At 38.1% G+C, this 21,029-nt stretch overlaps 1 protein-coding gene across 4 annotated transcripts in view; it reads left to right on the top strand.

Moving 5' to 3' along the window:
- Positions 1 to 21,029, top strand: part of REV3L (REV3 like, DNA directed polymerase zeta catalytic subunit) — a 280,711-nt gene that overhangs the window by 139,947 nt on the left and 119,735 nt on the right. For all 4 annotated transcript variants that reach the window (XM_038395392.2, XM_043510836.1, XM_043510838.1 and 1 more), the window contains 3 exons: positions 3,346 to 3,420; positions 6,790 to 6,950; positions 12,201 to 12,297. In XM_038395392.2, the coding sequence (XP_038251320.1) occupies positions 3,346 to 3,420; positions 6,790 to 6,950; positions 12,201 to 12,297 (333 nt within the window). The remainder of the gene's footprint in view (positions 1 to 3,345; positions 3,421 to 6,789; positions 6,951 to 12,200; positions 12,298 to 21,029) is intronic.

Genomic DNA, 21,029 nt, shown 5'->3' with positions numbered 1-21,029 from the left:
TACCCCATACCATGCATCGATGAACTGGTTGACCGACTGGGTAGTGCCTGATTCTTGACTACACTGGATCTGACAAAAGTGTACTGGCAGATTCCTCTGACCAAAGAAGCTAAAGAAAAGACAGCATTCTCCACCCCAGATGGGCTATTCCAGTACACTGTCCACCAGCTGCTCCAGGTCAATTAAGACACCTGGGGCCAATTAAGAACTTTCCAGAAGGCAGGGAGAAGGCTAGGTTGATTGGGACACCTGAAGCCAATCAGGGGCTGGCTGAAACTAGTTAAAAGCCTCCCAGTTAGTCAGATGGGTGTGCATGTCAGGAGCTGTGGGAAGAAGTCACACGGTTGGAGAGATTGAGTAGTACACACCATATCAGGCACAAGGAAGGAGGCCCTGAGGTAAGGGTGAAGTGGAGCTTGAGGAATTGAGGGCTGCTGTGGGGGAAGTAGCCCAGGGAATTGTAAATGTCATGTTTCTAAAAGATCAGCTACCTTAGCTGATACTATTAGGGTCCCTGGGCTGGAGCCCGGAGTAGAGGGTGGGCCCGGGCTCCTCCCCCCCCACCTTTGCCCCCTGATTAATCACTGAGACTGGGAGACAACAGAGACTGTGCAAGGAAGGATAACTTCTCACCTCCCTTGCTGTCTTATGATGCAAATGGCTCAGTAGACTGTGACCCTTTTCTCTAGAGAGAGAAGGGTTACATGGAGGGTCACAGTGAGCCTCTGAGGCTAGCGAAATCTGCCAGGAAATGCGGGACCCACAGAGGCAAGGACAGAGCTTTGTCACAGTACCCAATTTGAGATGCCTAGGGCCTGCTTTTTCAGAGTATTTAACATTATATAGCACTTACAGCTGAATGTGCACAAAGCAATTGTTATCGCCATCACAACATATAGCAGTGAGACATGGCAGTTTACCAAGAAAGATACGCAAAAGCTGGATGCATTTAATCACAAATGTTTGAGAAGAATATTCGGAATAACCTATAGAGATAGGAAGACAAATTAGAAGTCAGAAAAATTACTGGACAAGATATCCTCTCACAAATAATCTACAAAAGAAGAAATCAGTGGCTGGGACATGTGCTGAGAATGGAAAAAGAACACTTACCAAATACCTCCCTTGAATGGAGGCCAGAAAGCACAAGAAGAAAGAGAGGAAGACTGCAAATAATATGGAAATGAACAGTTCTGAACAACATCAAGCACCTCAACATGAAATGGGAAGATTTGGAGAGAAGGGTAGTTGACAAGCAAGGACAGCAAATGTGGGTAGCCCAATGTTCAGCAAAGCATGGGATGGACTAAGGTCTAATGTAAGCACTTACAGCTTCATTGACTTAAGTTGAAGTTGTGAGTGCTGAGAACTCCTGCAAATCAGGCCCCAGAGTCACAAATTGGGCACCTAGAAAATGAGGAATACACAGTTAGTGGCCACTTACAAAGTTGTGACTTGCCTAGCATCACAAGAACTGTAATAGAGGCAGGAGTAGAATCCAGTTCTCTTATGGTGGCATTCAACTTCTTTAACCAGGGGTCCATCCTTTCTCTTCCAGCAGTCCCCTGCCTCATTCATTACACACCTTCCCCAATTTCTGCAACAAGTGAGGCAGAGGTCCTACAGAAAGCAGCCTCCTTCACTACACGACTCTAATTCATCATCCAAGCATGATCCATTCTGTGCACTGAATGAGACAGGAGTGCTGTAGAGAAAAATAGAATGTGATTGTGCAACTAAAACTGTATCATAATGCATACACACAATAGGGCCAAATAAAGAGTCCACAGGTAATCTTAATTCAGGCATTTCCTAACTTCTCAGTGCTTAGCTTTGCAATCTTAATGTTCTTTTAATGTTATATGTAATTTTCTAGGTTTAAAAAAAAGGAAACTGAAAAATCCATCACGTGGCATCATGTTGACATGCACATGGGTCGTGAACAGGATTGGAATCTTTAGGACCACCCCACAGACCTCTGCCACTTGAGCTAACAGAGTAACAGACAGAAGTAGTAGGTTAGCATCTTTTATGTGGCTCATACATAACAGGGGATAGAGAGATACAGTTCTCCAGTGGGTTTCACAGCTATTTGCTGATAGCAAAGGAATGTTGAGACTATGGAATCTTGTGTTTAATGTTAGGTTCTGGAAAGTAGCACGCTGTTGTGCCAACAATCCTTTCTATGTCTGTGCCATCTAGCTTCTCCCTTTCTATCTTCGTCTCCCTGCCCCTGTCCCATCACTGAGCCAGTCCCAGTCTTCCATCCCAGACTCTTCACCTAGTTCCAATATCCCTTACCCAACCAGCCCTGGGCTATTTTTCAGTCCCAGTCTTCCCCTACACACCCTAGCTCCCAGTTCCATTTTCCCTCTTGGGGTTTCTCATCCTAATATCCTACCCCCAGTCTCCTTGCCTAGCCAATCCCAATCTGTTCTGTCCCTATCAACCCCACCATTGGGCTCCTCATCCATTCTCAGTCTTCCATCTTATTTGGGCTCCTTGTCCAACCTCCCCACAATCAAAACAATAAAAAAGCCCATAGTCTGGCTCCCAGTGTTGTTTCTCTTTCTCCCTTCCCCAACAAGCAGGAAGGAGGAGACAGTTGCCATCCAAAGTGCTTCAGAACCAAAGCGGGCAGCTTCTCTCTCTGGCAAATCTCCTGTGGCCAAATTGAACAGGATTCCTAGGTTGACCCACCTGACCAAGATTGTTGGATTGAAATTTCTGCTTGGGACTGTATGGAGTCACGATATGGATGGCCCTTCTACCACTTCTTTTTTATGTCCTTAATACTGCCCCCCCCACACACACACACCCAAACTCTGACCTCAGCAAGAGTCCGATAGTTTACAGACCAACATACTTTCAGTTTAGAAACCTACAATGTTCATTAGTACCTATCAAAAATATTAGGTTGGAATTAAGATTTTGAGGAATTGGATATATGCCTTAGGGATGACTGTGCATTGGAACTGAAAGATGATATTGAGATGATGAGTGCATTTGGATTATAATGGTTTATGGGGTGATAGGACTCATGGCTTTTTATTATCCTCCGTGCAAATATTATATTAACTAGAAATTTCCCAAATTTTTAGTAAATTGCTTTGGCGTAGTTTGCACTTGAGCAGTCTTACTTCTAAATTAACTAAGATTTTGTTTAATTTCGGAAGTATAAATAAATATATACAAATTGTGACTAAAACACTGGATGTGTAATGCCCAACCTATCTTCAAGAGTGGAGAAAGGTAAACAAAAAATAAACTAGAGAGAGAAATTTAAGTGTAAATATTGCTACAATATAATCAGTAATCTTTTTTGTTTGTTTTATTGCTCTCCAGGCCTTTTTATGGTTATCATGAAAAGGAGAGAGAGTTTATGAAGATCTATCTTTACAATCCTTCAATGGTGAAAAGGTAAGGCTACAATAAAATAGAACTCTCAACAGCTTTCACTATGTCTTCTGAACCAAAAAGGGAAGAGAGATGACTATTCCATGTATTTTCATTTGGAAGAAATATATACATTTAAGATAATAAAAATATTAGTAGGGCTGTCAATTAATCACCATTAACTCATGTGATAAAAAAATTAATCCTGATTTTAAAAAATTAATCGCAGTTTTAATTGAACTGTTAAACAATAAAATACCAATTGAAATTTAATAAATATTTTGGATGTTTTTCTACATTTTCAAATATATTGATTTTAATTACAACACAGAATACAAAGTATACAGTGCTCATTTCATATTATTTTTTATTACAAATATTTGCACTATAAAAATGATAAACAAAAAAATTGTATTTTTCAATTATCTTCATACAAGTACTGTAGTGCAATCTCTTTATCATGAAAGTGCAATGTACAAATGTAGATTTTCTTTTGTTACATAACTGCACTCAAAAACAAAACAGTGTAAAACTTTAGAGCCTACAAGTCCATTCAGTCCTACTTCTTGTTCAGCCAATCACTAAGACAAACAAGTTTGTTTACATTTACAGAAGATAATGCTGCCCACTTCTTATTTACAATGTCACCTGAAAGTGAGAGCAAGTGTTCACATTGCACTTTTTTAGCTGGCGTTGCAAGGTATTTATGTGCCAGAGATGCTAAACATTCATAGTCCCTTCATGCTTCGGCCACCGTTTCAGAGGACATGCTTCCATGCTGATGATGATCGTTAAAAAAATAATGCATTAATTAAATTTGTGACTGAACTCCTAGGGGGAGAATTGTATGTCTCCTTCTCTGTTTTACCTGCATTCTTCATATATTTCATGTTATGGCTGTCTTGGATGATGACCCAGCACACGTTGTTCATTTTAAGAAAACTTTCACTGCAGATTTGACAAAATGCAAAGAAGGTACCAATGTGAGATTTCTAAAAATAGCTACTCAAGGTTTAAGAATCTGAAGTGCCTTCCAAAATCTGAGAAGGACGAGATGTGGAGCATGCTTTCAGAAGTTTTAAAAGAGCAACACTCCAGTGTGGGAACTACAGAACCCAAACCACCAAAAAAGAAAATCAACATTATGCTGGTGGCATCTGACTTAGAATATGAAAATAGACTTGCAGCTGCACTGCTTTGGATCGTTATCAAGCAGAACCCATCATCAGCATGGATGCATGTATTCTGGAATGGTGATTGAAGGATGAAGGGAAATATGAATCTTTAGTGCATCTGGCACGTAAATATCTTGTGATGCCGGCTACAACAGTGCCATGCGAACATCTGTTCTCACTTTCAGGTAACGTAAATGAGAAGTGGGCAGCATTATCTCCTGCAAATGTAAACAAACTTGTTTGTCTGAGCAAGAAGTAGGACCGAGTGGACTTATAGGCTCTAAAGTTTTACATTGTTTTATTTTTGTACATAATTCTACATTTGTAATTTCAATTTTCATATTAAAGAGATTGCACTACAGTACTTGTGTTAGGGGAATTGAAAAATCCTATATCTTTTGTTTTTTACAGTGCAAATATTTGTAATTAAAAATAAATATAAAGAGAGCACTGTGCACTTTGTATTATGTGTTTTAATTGAAATCAGTATATTTGAAAATGTAGAAAACATCCAAAAATATTTAAATAAATTGTATTCTATTATTGTTTCAGAGCGTGATTAATTGCATGATTAATTTCAATTTTTTTATTGCACAATTAATCGTGATTAATTTTTGGAATAGGTTGACAGCCCTAAATATTAGTAATTATTACCCAATTCAGCAAAGTATGTAAGCATATACCTAATGTTAAGCATGTGAGTAGTTTTAAGGAATAGCTTATGCAAGGGAAATGAAACATGAAATGTAGCTGCAATTAATTGTCTATTCAGATTTAAATACATTCAGTCAAAATAATTCTTGTTGTAACTGTTTAAGTCAATGGAGTTAAAACAGAATTGAATTCAACATAGTGATATTTCAAGTACTATGAGGTGAATTTTCATAAATAAAAATGCTTGTTATAAAGTTTTTTAAATTCTGGTATCCAATCACAGAATTTAAAATGATCTGGAAAAATCAGATAATTTAGTATAAATCAGTAATGTAACATTATGGTCATTAAATGCAAAGAACAGTTAATGCAACATTAAGATTGAGATTAATTGCACAAACCCCAGGAAATTCCGTCTTTATAATTCATAGCATAACTGAATCCTTTGGATCTATGTAATATTTTGTATTATATGTTAACCTTATTAAAATCTAATTTATGATTATGAAAAAACTAATATGATAGTCCATTCATGGCTATTGGCCAAGGTGGTCAGGGATACAATCCCATGCTTATGTCCCTAAACCTCCAATTGCCAGAAGCGTCTGGCACTGGCCACTGTCAGAGATGGGGTAGATGGACCATTAGCCTGACACAGAATGGCTTTTCTTATATTAATGATTGTCCAGAAAATTATTTGGTCCAAATAAGTAGGATAAAAGAATTTTACTAGGCTTTTTCATATGAAGTTAAGTTTGTCTTAATATATTGTATATGCACTATGCGGCTGAGTTACAATTGCTGTAGGAACCATATATTGAAACTTTTAGATTTTAATCATTCGTATTTGAACTGTGTTATCTTATCATAGTTTCTTCCTTTAATTACCTAGTTTTGATTTTTAGATAACATTTTATTGTATTATATAGTCAAATAAATGCACTGAAACCCTTTACAAATGCAGATACCATTCTGACATTCAGATAAATTAATTGCGTGTTTGTAATTATTCAAAGGTATATATTTATTTTAATGTACAGATCTTTGAAGAAAATATGTGTCTGCAGATGTATGCTGTAATACAAAGGTTGCTTTGTTAAAAAATTAGAGTACTGTATTATGCATGAACAGTTTGTAATTTTCAAACATTTATGACTTGTTTGTTAATATGGCAAAGGACCACAGGGAGATTTTCAAAGTCACAAATAATAATTACTTTTCCAACTGTCCTTGGGCCATTGAGGTCAATGCAAAGCTTTCCATGGACTTCTGAGTGCCTTAGGTCAGTCCCCAGAACTATTGCTATGTGCTATGATACTTCTGTAGAGATTTTTATAATTGGACGGTTACAGCTTCTCTGTGTCTATTTTCAGATACTGAATTATTATTAGGGCAGACCAGTTTTGTTAAGGACATTTGTTAAAACATAGAGGTTTGCAGCATTTATAATGTTAGTAAAATTAAATATATTGTGGAATTTTTAAATATTTATTGTGATTTTAATTGATAAACCCAATAAGATGATGTAACTTTTCAACATGTTTCAATTTGCTTTTAACTTTAGAGTATGTGAGCTTCTACAAGGTGGAGCCATAATGAATAAGTTTTACCAGCCTCATGAAGCCCATATTCCCTACCTCCTACAACTGTTTATAGACTACAACCTGTATGGAATGAATTTAATAAACCTGGCTGCTGTCAAATTCAGAAAAGCAAAGAGAAGAAGTAAGGTGTTTATTTCTCAAGGCTAAATCGTAAATAATTGTCTTGTAGGTTCAAACCACTGCTTCCAAATGGAACAACATTAGGTTTCAGATTTTACCATTCTTTGCTCTGTCTTAAATACAGTTTTGTGTATTATCTGTTTACAGTATATTATTCATTTATAGCTTTGCCTTCTTCATCAAAATTCACTTTGAGCTTTCTCTCATTGTTCTAATTTGTGCATGTTTTCTGGACTTGAAAAGCAAAGCAGAGTGGGGAAAGGGCCACTTAGAGACACATGAGCTGTTGCATGACTATCAAGGCATATGCTACCTATGACAGATGTGGATTTGAATGTCAAGTCACAAAAGTTAAGCACCTGTTTTCCAGTCCAAAATTATAAGGGAAGCTTTTTCAGCTTGTACCACAGTTTATCTTTAGTTGAAGAATTCATGTAGAGGTTAAAAGAAAAGAAGTACTTGGCACCTTAGAGACTAACACATTTATTTGAGCATAGGCTTTTGTGAGGTTAGTTGATTGATTACATTGTTTAAATATTTTTGGTATTCATTCTTTCAGTTGTGCCCTAGATCCTTTGTGGTTTGTTCTTTATTGTAGTGGCACATTCATGAAGTTATAGCTAGGTTATGTTGTTATCCTCTGACAAAATTTTTAATGAAAGTGCTTCTAATTAATTATACCACTGCTGTTTTTTCCAGGTTAAAATTTGAAATGTATATATGTCTGAGAAAGGGATACATTTTTAACTCTCCTTTTGAAAGATCAGTTTGGCATGTTGTACTTCAAATTCCTGTGACATAAAAGTATAATTTGCAAATGATTACTCCATAATGTGATATAAATGCTTTTAGTATTTTGATGGGGAGGGAGAAAGGGAAGGACAAAATTGACTGAGATTTAGAAAAATAACTACTGTCCATTTTTGGTGCGTTACTTAAACAAAAATGTAGAGTTTGTTTTATCTGTCAGAGCTACAAAATAATGTGTTTAAAAGAATTGCCACAAATTATTTGCATCAGAAATGGTAAATAGTCGTCTATATGATTTTAAATTGTGGTTCCCTTTTTATTTTCACACACACACACACACACACACCCCCAAAGCATTTTAAATCACCAAGTGGAAAGCCTCGATTTAAATCAACTTTTTCTTTGTACTTCAGTTATTTTCTAAAGAAAGATGCAGTCTCATTGATTAATATAACTGTTAAAACATGTTCATTTACAACTAAATAGAGCCTCTATGCTAGATTTGGTACATCTTTTTGATACCAAAGAGGGTACTTTATAACTATATATTTAATCAGTTATATAACTTAATATTTTCAAATTCATATTCAATGTACTTTTTTAGAATGTTAGAAAATGATGAATGATTTATTGCTTATTTACTAAGTAACTTTTTGCTCATGATTTGTGTCAAGCTGCATTAGGCTGGTAACTGGAATTTAATTAAACACACAAAACAGCATATAAAATATATTTTTATTAAACAAAAAAAGCCCTTAATATAGTACGTGACATATTGTACCATATTTATAAAGCTTGACATTAAAAGTTCGATATTTTCCCCAATTATTTCTGTATATTGAAAAGCAGCCTTTAACTCAAAAGTTTTTGATAGAGGCTCATGGATTCAGCATATATATTTTTTTATTTAAATGCTTTAAGAGACTATCATGAGTTTAGACCTAAACATATTTGGATTTCATTTTAAATGAATTTATTTTAAAAAAAATTAAAAATTATAGTTTAAATAAGAATTAAAAAATTGATTTAAATAAAAAATCTGATTTTTTTTTAAATAATCACTTTTTATCCACCCTGAGACCGACAGACACAGACATACTCTGTTATGAAGCCCCTTATAGCCATTTATTTTAAATGTATCTAAAAAGCTCTTGGAACCCTTAACCTTTCCATGCTCAGGAATAATTCCACTCTCTTGCTGTTCTATATGTCGGGAGCAGTGGGAGGTCAGAGGACTGCAGCTCTGATAAGGAGAAAAGATCTTCAAGGGGCATAATCCTTGGGGCCCTACATCCAGTCATTGGGAGGAATAGGGGAGAAGCAGGATCAGGTACTTGCATTCTCCCCAAGATACCAAAAGAGCCTCCCAGAGGCAGGCAAATAGGGTATAGGCAGTGTTCCCTCTAATTTTTTACATCCATGTGCGTAATTAATGTTGTTATGTGCACCAATATGTAGTGATGTGTGGCGGGGATGGGGCCGAGGGGTTGAGAGTGCGGGAGGGGGCTCAGGGCTGGGGTAGAGGGTTGGGGTGCGGTGGGGTGAGGGCTCTGGCTGTAGGGTACGTGCTTGGGTGGGGCCAGGGATGAGGGGTTCGGGGTGCAGGAGGGAGCTCAGGGCTGGGGCAGAGGGTTGGGATGTGGGGGGTGACCCCACTACATTTTCCAATATTAAAGCAACATGCTGTTCTCCTTCAGGTTCATCATTTTTAAATGCCAAACCATGACAGTAATCTCCCCTTGAGGTAGCCTGGATGTACAGTAGAGGCTCAGAATCTCATCAGTTTTACACTTGCATCATGTTGGAAACTAACAGCCAGCCTTCAATGTGGCATTTAAGCCTGGGTCTGATGGGAAGGGAGGAAAGAAGCTAAGAAAAAGACAAAACAGTTGCTGAGACAAAACTGCCAATGACAGAAAAAATGGAGTCAAGGGGAAACACTGAGAAACTTCTGCAGAAGCAAGGGAGATAGACAGAAATAGAGAGAGACTGGTGAAAGTGGAACAAATGGTGCCCTGGATTTCTAAAATCACTAGGAGCTGGGGGCTCCGGCTGTGGGGTGGACTCTGGGGTGGGGATGGGATGAGGGGTTTGGGGTGCAGGCTGCCCTGGGCTGCAGTGGGAGAGAGGACTCCCCCCAGCCGTCTCTCCCTGCAGCAGCTTGGGGCCAGGTGAGAGGTGCCTCTCCATGGCAACTCCGGCTGGACTGGGCTGGAGAAGGGGCGCCTCTCCCTGGCTGTGGCAGCTCTGGCAGGGCTGGCTGGGGAAGGGGCATCTCTCCCCACCTCCACAGCCCTTGATAGCCTGCTGCATAGCCACGCAGATTACAGGAAACTTAGGTGTAGAGAACACTTTCTTCTTCCATCCTCCCTTCAGAGGTCTCCTGTCTAAATGTGTGGAGAGGAAAACAACATTCAGATGTCACACTTGGCTTGTAGGTGGGCTCAAAGAGTTGTGGCCAGTTTCATTACCTGTGGAAACAAGTCTTCAGTTCTCTAATCTCTTTCTCTGCCTCTTGCTTCAGACGGGCTGTGCCTAGCCTCTCAGCTCCTTGTCAGTTCTGCTGTTTTTATTCTATTACCTGGAAGGGTGAACAAAAAACAACGTGTCAGGCTAGCCCCTTAATTTCTCTCCCACCTTTAAGTCTGAAAGGTCTAGTTCCTGAATGGAGGAGAGGTTGGACAGAGAGAGTGGGTGTAACCAAAGGAGGCACATGCCCGTTTCTTCTTCCCCTGTAGGCAATACCACAGATTGTCCTGGCAGGGAGTAGCAAATCCAGTATCAGTCCTGTACCTAACTGTGTGTTTGTGGGAATCAAACCAAGATGGTTGATTTACATAGGCAGTCCTGCTACTCAGACAACTGTACCATTTTGGAAGTATGATTGCTAAATAGGCAGATCCATGGTGAGGGGCAATGTGGTATTCTCAGACCTTGCCTGCATATGTCTGGAGGAAGCAGGTATATCTGTTCCCTCCTTCTCAGTGGGGTATATTAGTGGGGGGAAAGGTCCCCCTGCCATACCTGCTGAAGACCTGGAGTCTTCAGTGTTGAGTTTCCTCTTTTGCCATGAACCCTAGGGGTTCTCTGACATTGCTGTAGGGGCTAGACTTTATTCCAGGAGTGGGAAGAGGACTATAGGGGTGCCCTTAAATCTTCACAAATAACTTCTTAAAAATAAACTCAGATTGGATTATTACTGAAAATGACCCTTACTTTTTTGATTTATTTGCAAGGTGGATGTTTAAAAAAAAAATAGGGGCAAGAATGCTTTAAAAGCATTATTGCTTCAAGAAAATACATTTTCAAAATGAAATACTATTTTTCCTAGTACGTGGTCTACAGGTAAAATGTTTATTAAATGCTTATTTAGCAGATTCAGTACTATACCTTTAAAACATGTAAATGCTTACTGAGTCCTATTGTGTGTGTATTCAAAAATGTGTATGAAGCTGTGTTTCTAAATGATGCATGGTGAGTATCAGTGAACGTGCAACTAGTTTTGGAGAAGAAAAAAAGTATTTACGTTCTAAGTATATATTTACCCAAGAGATTGACACTTGTCTCCTGGATCACTAATAGATCTTCGTTAACAAATATGGAAGATTTTCTTGTTGAAGGATATAAATTAAATTTAAAAAACTGTTGGTGTGTGCCACGAGCCAATAAAAGTTGAGAAAATCTGAAATTCAAGTTGATCTTTAGTGTGGAAGTGGGAGACTTGAGTAATCTTTTTAGAGTCTGTTTTTGCTGTTGTCAAACAGCAAAAGCAAAACTGTTGTTTCTAATGCCACTGCCTGTGTGTGCTTCATCGTTCCTTCCTCTGAAGAGTTAAGTTCCACAGAGGAGGTAGTAAATCTTCAGAGGGCACTTCCCCAGCTTGACCCTGGAGCACAATTCCTTAAACTGAAACCTGTGAGCAAACCTATACAGTCCTTTCTTTATCTGCAGGTCAGACACCATCTGCTTTCACTGCAGATTTCTACTTACTGTTATGGACACCACATCTGGAATACATTGTGTATTCTCTTTCCGTTCAGGGCATAAGAAAGACAAAAAGTGCTAAGTAATGTTTAGAGTTTTATCTGGTATCTGATTTCTATTGGGAGGTTGGCTGAGGCCCCAGGCATTTGGGAATCCTGAGGGAGTTTAGATCAGAAATGACAAATAATTTCCCTTGAAGCTCCCTTAAAAAGCAAAAAAGAAAAGTAGTTTATAGCTTTAATTTTAATGATTTCATTGTATGTTGTGAATATTTGTTTTTCTTTTTTTGGTGGGTGTCCATGTGAATCTATTCATAGGTAGAGAAATTATCAGTAAGGTAAAGGGTAGTGTGATTCCTTTTTGCAGTCTGTCACACATGTAAAGCATTTCTTTCCTTCTTTCAAAGCATTCGTATTGCTAGTGCAAACCTATAACTTTAAAAGGGTAATTAAGTGTGCAAATAAAAATGTAAAGTATTGTAAAACTAACGTGATTCCTTATACATTTCTGTTTCTAGGTGATACTTTAGATGGAATTGGATGTTACAAAGATAATTTGCCAGAAAATTCCATTACTGGAACTTTTTTTCGATGGGAAGAGGATGAAATACCAAGGTCAGCATGTCTAAACAACTTTTTTAAAAAAAAATAATACACTAATATGTAGAGAAGACAAAAATGTATAGGCAGTTAAATATATTCATCCGTGAATGATCTCTGAATTCCATTGTTAATTTTAATTATCCCAGTATGCCATTTTTCTTTGTGCAAAGAATGCAAAAATTAGTCACAATGTAGGTAATAATTTTTGTGTTACTTTAGTTTTGTATGAAGGGGACTCATTTAACCATCATTTATTTTTCAGGATCTTGTTGGTTGTAAAAACTCACTGTAGTATAAAACTTGAAATACAAATGTAAAATTCAGATGTCAGTTATTTTTACAATAAACTTTCCAACTATTGGCATTTGATTAAAGATCAAATAAAACAAGTTATTTCAGAGAATATTTCCATCTTCATTGATAAATGCAAATTTTTGTAATCATCCCTGTAGTAAAGTGAATAGTGGACCATCAAACTACACTTAGCTGCTGGTTCCTAAAGACAGCAGCAACCATTCAGAGCTTTAAAGTCTCTTTCACTCTTCTAGTTTTCCATGAGTTTCCCAGTCTTCAGGCAGTTGCTTGTAAAGATGGTTGCAACAGCTTTACAGAAATGTGTGTTTGTATGTTCTCCAGAAAAGGAAGATGGAAAAGAGCGTGAAAAATAGCTCATGCTGCTTAGAGCTATGTAATGTACCACAGCAGGTTCATTCCCTGAGCCACCTTCCAAACTTTTTCACAAGTCTTTTTTACATTTTCAGAAAACTTGAGAACATTCCTTTCCTTTCAGTCTTCTTTGAGTGGCTTCTGCATATTTCCACTTGTATGGATCAAGGTACCTGTGCTATGCGATTCCAGAATCTTCTGGTGAGGACTGTGTTGGTGTCACTCATCTCCCCCTCCTCACTGGATGAAGGATTTTGAGGGTATAAAGGGAGTGACGTCAACCATTCTTCAGTTCCTTCTAATTGCTTATGATGCAGTGAGCTTGAATCAGATGTGATGTTCTCGATATTTCTTTAATCGTTTTTTATTTCTTTCTGCCCTTTGAGGACTATTTTTATCTATAGTTAGTCAGTTTTTCCAAAGAGAAGAGAAGAAAGGCAGGTGCCTGTAGAGCCTCAGAACCCACAAAAGTGGAAAAGCCACCTCACCTTCCTGTTGATGTATAAGCCTCTTTAGGTTTGGTTGACTAAGACTGGCCATCTGTAAATCCAGCATCAACTTCGGAGATCCACTCACTATAGCGTCTAGTTGCCTTGTTTAAGTAGCACCACAATCACTGGATTAGTCCTGGTTGACCAAGTTCAGTGCCAGAGATCCATCACTCTTTGACTTTGGAGAATCACTTGCTACAGCCCAAGTGTGGTATTAGGGGTCTAGCATTGTCAACTATTCAGATCTATTAAATGCACACGTTCAAGAATTAAGAGCATTTACAAAAATTCTCTGCCAATTCAGCTTATTTCATATGCATCCATCCTTAATCATCCTTAAGCATTTTAATCAGATCACAGGACAAATCATTGGCCATTGTCCTTGTGACAAATGCGATAGACACATGGAATATTTAAAGACTATTATATCAACTTTATAAATGTTATAAGTATCTTTATTTAGTGATTGTATTCCTGACTAAATAGGGGAGCTAAAAGTTTTCCAGCAGGAACTAAAAATACTGGGCGGATAATTAATGTACACCCGTAATGCAGGTAACAAGTTTGTGGAAGTGTCACTCTTGCCCTCCCTTTACACTTTCTGTCCTGGTTCAGTAGGCCTGCATATAAAGCACTGTAAACTATATAAAGAGACTACTCTTCTCAGGAAGCAAGTCAGTCATCCTCAATCCAAGAACTGACATTAGACTTGTGACCAAGAGAGGCAGACCATGTGAAGTATTAAAAGTACTTTAAATCCTAGCAGTCTCCATATGGAAGACAGAGGACTGCCAGGTAAGCTACACCTGCATAAACTGTTTATTGTTTTTTAAGATGTGTTATCTCTGTAATGCTTTTGGTCTGCAATAATAATACTTTGCTTTGTGAAAGTTTGCTGGTCACTGGCTAACTCTGTCATTGCCCCTGAGAGAACAGAAATGCAGGTTCAGAAATAAAAGTCCTGTATTAAAGTCAGACCTGCTGAGATAATCCCAGTGAATTGCGGGAGTCTGCAGCCTAAGTCCCTGATCTGAAGAGAGAGGACTGTGGGATCCTGCCTGTCTAGAGAAAGTTGACTGTTGGAGGCCTGAGGAGGTACCTAAGTGGGGTACCTTCAAGAAGGCTACAAAGGGATCAGAGGTTCAGTAACCCTGGGAACTGGCAGTCCTGATCAGCAGTTGGTGATAGGGAAAGCCAGACTTCTGGAAGAAATAAGTTGAATTGACTGGAAGGGCATCTCAAAGCCCTGCAAGTTTTCTGTGTCACAGGAAAACAAAATACAATAGTTACTGATCTCAGTCATCAGTCAGTCTGTCCAAGAAACGTGGCATGCAAAACATGAGAGACTTCAGATATTAGAAGCTGGCCACAAGTGCCAAAAAATGTGAATCTTCTGCTCCAGATGTAGTTTTTCAAGAGTACTCCTCATTCTGGTGGAACAGATTTTAGGTGTACGAGTTTTCTCTTCTTTTTTTAAAGCACAAATTTTTAAGAGAAATAAAAACGACAGAGCTTTGCTATAATAATGCCTCCAAACTGGTAACGGAAGCTGATATTCTATGATTCTATGATTCTATGAGATGTAAACCCAACACAGATATTACAGGTCTTGCTATTCCCTTATTTGCAGTCAGGGGGCATATTTTTACCTAGAAAAAGATTTTTGCTTTCTGCTTAGTTAGTAAAGGAAGGGACTGAAATGCTAGCCATGGGAATTTTTTTAGTGTAGATGATTGAATCTGAGGGTTTTCACCTGGCCAAGAACTAAACATGATAACGATCTGAGGTCAATGGCTTATTATTTTTAAGTCCTGCACCAGTTTCAAAATAGCACTGCTGGTGGAAGGAACTAGTAACCATGTTAACTTTTGATATTTCATTAACCACTACAGATATTAATGAATACCATATACCTGTGTTTCTCATCCTTTACAGATTGCTGATCCCTTATACAAAGTCAAAAATTTTCACAATCCCCTGATATTTTCTATAAAAGCAAGAATAAAAAAAGTATCAATAAGTTTTATATAATACAACTACTCCTACAACTACTAAATTTGACCTCACAAACTTTAAAGGTTTTGGTTGTCCAGAAGTTATTCTCAAAACTTTATTTTTTTTTGCTTTAGAGCTATAATAAAATTTTCAAAGCCTCACAATCCTCCTTGTTGCCTTTACTGACTCTTCACCCCCTCCCTCACCTTCCAGGAGTTGCAACCCATAGTTGAGAAGTACTGCAACACATCATTGGAAAAACAAGAGTTTTTAGCTTTCTAGTTCTGATAGTTTGTGAGATATTAAGCAGAAAATCACACTGGTCTGATTTCTGTCATATCTTACCTCCACTTTCAATTCTCACCTGATAGTATATATCTTGATAATTAATACAGCTAAAACTAAAGCTATATGCCATTTAAAAATGTAGACACCTAGATTCAAATGGTGGTAAAACATTAATCTCAAAATCCAGGGCTTTATGCAAAAATAATATATAAAAAAGTTATGTCTTTCACACACTATTAATCAGAATGATTTTATTCTAAAGTATTGATATCACTAAAGATACTGAAAAAATGTTATTAAATGTCAGCTATTGCACCTTACCAGTATTTCAATAAAATTTAAAAAGTATTATTTTCTAGAAGTGGGAACTGCAGTAAAAGGACAATGTCATTTGAGAGGCTGCTAGAGTCCCATGCTGCTGTTGATGCAATAAGCAGTTCCTGATTCTTCATCAGGAACTACAAAGACCTATTTATGTAATGTGATAAAGATACCTGATTTAGAGAGAAAAAGATACTCTTGATATTTTCTCCGCTTAACTCAGGTGTGCTGTTGTAGCATTTCTTGGACATGGAAAGAGGAATTGCGTACAATAACAGCAGCAATGGACTTGAGAAACCTTTAGACTTTGAAGTAGTTCCCCTTGCACAAAGACACAAATCCTCTTTTTAAGTCTTGGTGAACTATTGAAGTTTTACTTAACTGACAACCAATAATTCCTCAAATTTTGAGGAAAAAAAATGGAAATAGGAGATGCTGAAAAATATTAAGGTCTTATATTTCACAACCTGCCAGAACTAGAAACAATTTGCCAATCCATTATAAATACTTTAATGTCTAATAAAGTTTTCTAAGCAATGGTCCTGGACCAGTGATCAGAAAGCATTTTCAGTCCTTGCTTGTGGCAGTTTGTGTAAGTGATAATAGCTAGGAATTGTCCCTGAATGTCTACTTTTTCTGGGAGTGTCCAGAAACTGTCTAGAAAATTGTCTTACAGTTTTGGTTTTAATAGAAATTGTGATAATCCTGTGGCAGTCCAATTAATCACAGAATGATCCAGGTATGTTGAATGGGATTTATTTTGGAGGACAGTATATTTTGGAGCTTAAAAAAGCTTACAGTATCCTATTAAAATCCCAATGTAGTATACTGCCCTATATCTTTATGCATACATTAAAGTATAAAGAAGATGGAAATGGCATGGTCTATGATACACATCCACTGCTTTAGACTAGAAAGCTGTCCTTAAATAAAATTGAGGCATTGCAAGAGACCTTGGTTTATCAGGGAATTCTGAAGATCTCCTAGCTGTTGCTTATCTGCTGTCTGTAACTTAAACTCAGTGTTAACCCTATGAATTTTGGCTCCCATATGGTGTAAAATGCAACATTACACCATCATTTTAAAATATTTTGAAATTGAGTCTACTCTTCTCCTTATTAACCTCAACTAGGTTTACCATCCTACTGTCTTTATGTTCCTGCTTCCAAAGACTCTAGTTTAGTTGGGCTGAGATTACTTAGTTATTTTGAGCACCCAGATTGGCAGGAAAGTAAATAGTAAAATTTTCCCATTTAAAAAAAATTTCTTCTGGTGGAAACAGCCACGAAAATCCATAATAAGATCAAGCATTCTATCCATCATTCAGATTCATAGAGTTTGAGGCCCGAAGGGACTATTATAATAATCTATTCTGGCCTGCATAATATAAGCCATAGAATTTTATCAAGTGATACCAACATCAAGCCCAGATGTTCCGACTGAGTTAAGGCATATAATTTTAGAAGGACATCCAATCTTGATTTAAAGACTACAAGTGATGGAAGATCCAAAACATATCTATGTAAATTGTTTCAATAACGATCAGTTAGTCAGTTTAAATCAATTTAATATGTGCTGCATCGATTTTTGTATAGTTCTAATTTTTTAATCAGAATGTTGTACAGTACTAAGTCAAATGCCTTAGAGAAGTCTAAGTATATGATTTGTCAACCAAACTTGTGATCTCCTCAAAAAATGCTATCAGGTTTGTCTGGCAAGGTATATTTTCCATAAAACCGCATATATTGGCATTAATTATGCTGCCAACCTTTAATTCTTTACTAATTACATCTCTCATCAACTTTTCCATGCTTTTTCTTGAGATCAGTGTCAAGCTAACTAGCTTATCATTACTCACAGGGAAGATAATTGATGATTTTTTTTAAAAATAAAAATTTTATTTTTAAATTTAAAATTAAATGTATTTTTCTTTTCAAAAATCTGTTTAAAATTAAATTTGAAATTATGACAACCTATGTTAAGACCTAAACTTAAAATATTTTAATAAATTATCATAAATTAAATAAAAAATATTAAGCTATATATATTTGCTGCCAAAGTTTTAAAGAGAGTCAGATCATTGAACTGGTAGTCACTAGCTGAGCACATGGAACCAAAGTTTGCTGAAGTACTAAATGAGCTTTTATGCAGTGGTGTTGGCCCTAGGATATTATTGAGACAAATTAGGTGAGTCAATATCTTTTATTGGACCAACTTCTGTTGGTCAGAGAGACAAGCTTTTGAGTTACACAGAGCCTTTCTTCGGCTCTGGGAAAGATACTCTGAGCATCAAAGCTAAATACTAAGTGGAACAGATTGTTTAGCATAGGTAGTTAGCACATATTCTAAGGAACCATTCAAGGTGGAGTGGCCTGTTAACACCTCTGTAGTCATAGAACAAAAAGGGGGATGAGATAGTGGGTTACGGATTGTGGTAATAAGCCAAAAATCCAGTTTGTTCTGTTCATGATTTTTAGTGTCTAGGAGAGTTATGAATTTAAGCTTTTCAGGCTCATCTTTTGAAAGTGTTGTGCAGGTTATTTTGAGGATGAGGATTGATAGGTCAGATATAGAGTGATCACTTTGTGAAAAGTTTCAGAGTAGCAGCCATGTTAGTCTGTATTCACAAAAAGAAAATGAGTACTTGTGGCACCTTAGAGACTAAAAAATTTACTTGAGCATAAGCTTTGGTGAGCTATGGCTCACTTCATCGGATTCTGTAGCTCATGAAAGCTTATGCTCAAATAAATTTGTTAGTCTCTAAGGTGCCACAATTACTCCTTTTCTTTTTGTGAAAAGTGTTCACCCACAGGTGATGGAATGTTTTTTGTCTTTTATTATTTTCCTATGTGATTTCATTCAAGAGAGTAGTGTTTGTCTGGTTTGACCCACAGAGTTGTTATTGGGACCTTGTGTTCTGGATAAGGTATACCACATGTTATGATAGGCAGATTTAGGATCCATGGATCTTGAAAGGTGTGTTGCGAGGAGAGAAGGGGTGTTGATCATTGTAGCAGTAGAAATATGTCTTCAGCTTGCATCTGTTATTCTGGCAAGGTCTGGGGCCGCTTTGAGTGGATGTCTCCTGGTCTGTCGGTGGGGAGCTTGCTTCTGGTGATGACCTTGGACAGGTAGGGGAGTTGTTTGAAGGCCAGCTTTTGATAGCAGTAGCTTCTTCTGCAGATGCAGAGAAAGTATTTTCTTCTTTTCAGTTTATTCAACTCTTTTAATGCAATGACTAATTTATTTAAAGTTAAGAAAGTAATTGGGAGTTGAAAAAGCAGGAAAACTTGTATTCCACTTCCAGTATATGACTAATGCCTTGTTTACACTACAGAGTTAAGTCAACTTAAGTTACGTCGACTATCATATGCTGCTTTAATTACATCGGTTGTGCATGTCCACCCAACGCTCCTTTCGTCGGCAGAGCCCGTCCCTAGTCAGTGCTCTTGCATCGACGAGAGCGTTGCATCATGGGTAGCTATCCCACTGTGCAACTTGCAACCCTCTGCCACTGGGAGATCTCAGAATGAATTGCAATGCATCATGCAGACGTGCTCATTGTTCCATGCTGCAGTTCTTTCCATTCCATCACGCCACGAGCTTCTGACTCAGTTTCTTGCTGTTTTTAAACAGCCCTGTAAACTGTGCGCCCTTGATCTTTGCCTGAAAGCATGGATCCTGAACTGCTGACCAGTCTGGTGATGAGCGTTAAGAACACAGCATGACTAGTCCTGCAGTATTTCATGAGCTGAGAAACAGAAAGAGAATCTGTGGTGCCTGCCCTGCCGTGTGTAATGGAAAGAAACAATTCAAGATTGCTGTTGGCATTCATGGAACAGCTGCACATGGTGGACAGTCAGTATTGGGCTCGGGAAACAAGCACTGAGTAATGAGATCGCATCGTGATGCATGTATGGGATGACAAGCAGTGGCTGCCGAACTTTTGGATGCACAAACCACCTTTCTTGAACTGTGTGCAGAACTCGCCACTGCCCTGTGGCACAAGGACCACCAGAATGAGAGCTGCCATCACAGTGGAAAAGTGAGTGGCGAACGCTGTGTGGAAGCTGGGAAATCTAGACTGCTACCAGTCAGTCACAAATCAGTTTGGGGTTGGAAAGTCCACCATGGGAGTTGTGGTAATGCAAGTGTGCTGGGCTTTTAATCGCCTCCTGCTATGAAGGACTGCAACGCTGGGTAATGTGCATGAAATAGTTGATGGTTTTGCAGCAATGGGATTCCCTAACTGTGGCAGGGCAATAGATGGAATGCATATCCCAATTTTGGCGCCAGACCATCTTGTGATGGAGTACATCAACTGAAAGGGCTACTTCTCCGTGGTCTTTACAGGCACTGGTGGATCACCGGGGCCATTTCATACACATCATTGTGGGTTGTTCAGGGAAAATTCAAGATGCACGCATCTTTAGGAATACTGGACTATATAGAAAGCTGCACACTGGGATTTCTTTCCAGAAGATTTCTATGGGGGATGGACATATGCTCACAATGATCCTGGGAAACCCCGCCATCCCCTTGCTTACATGGCTCATGGAAGTAAGGGGAAAACTGAGAAGAAGCAAAGAGCTCTTCAACAACAGGCACTGAATAATTGTTGAATGTGCCTTTGGCAGATTAAAAAGTCGCAGGCGCTGCCTTTTTGGCAGGTTAGACCTCATTCAGGAAAATATTCCAATGGTCATAGCAGCCTGCTGTGCATTGCATAACATTTGCAACATTTTGCGAAGGGGGAAAAGTTTCCCTAGAGGTGGAGTGATGAGGTGGATCTGTTGGCTGGTGATTCTAAGCGGTCAGATATCAGTGTAATTGGAGGAGCTCAGTAGGGGGGCTATTTGAATCAGGGAGGCTTTGAAAAGTATTTTGACAATGAGTCCCAGTAATGTGTCTTTGTGATGCATTCGGCAAGGCACTGTTTAGTTGCTGCCTTGAATGATCCCTGTAACGCTTGCCTCCTGAAAA

Source organism: Dermochelys coriacea, chromosome 3, assembly GCF_009764565.3.
Source record: "Dermochelys coriacea isolate rDerCor1 chromosome 3, rDerCor1.pri.v4, whole genome shotgun sequence".
Taxonomy (NCBI): Eukaryota; Metazoa; Chordata; order Testudines; family Dermochelyidae; genus Dermochelys; species Dermochelys coriacea.
Note: the sequence above shows the minus strand (reverse complement) of the source record. Positions and strands in the feature narration are given on the sequence as shown.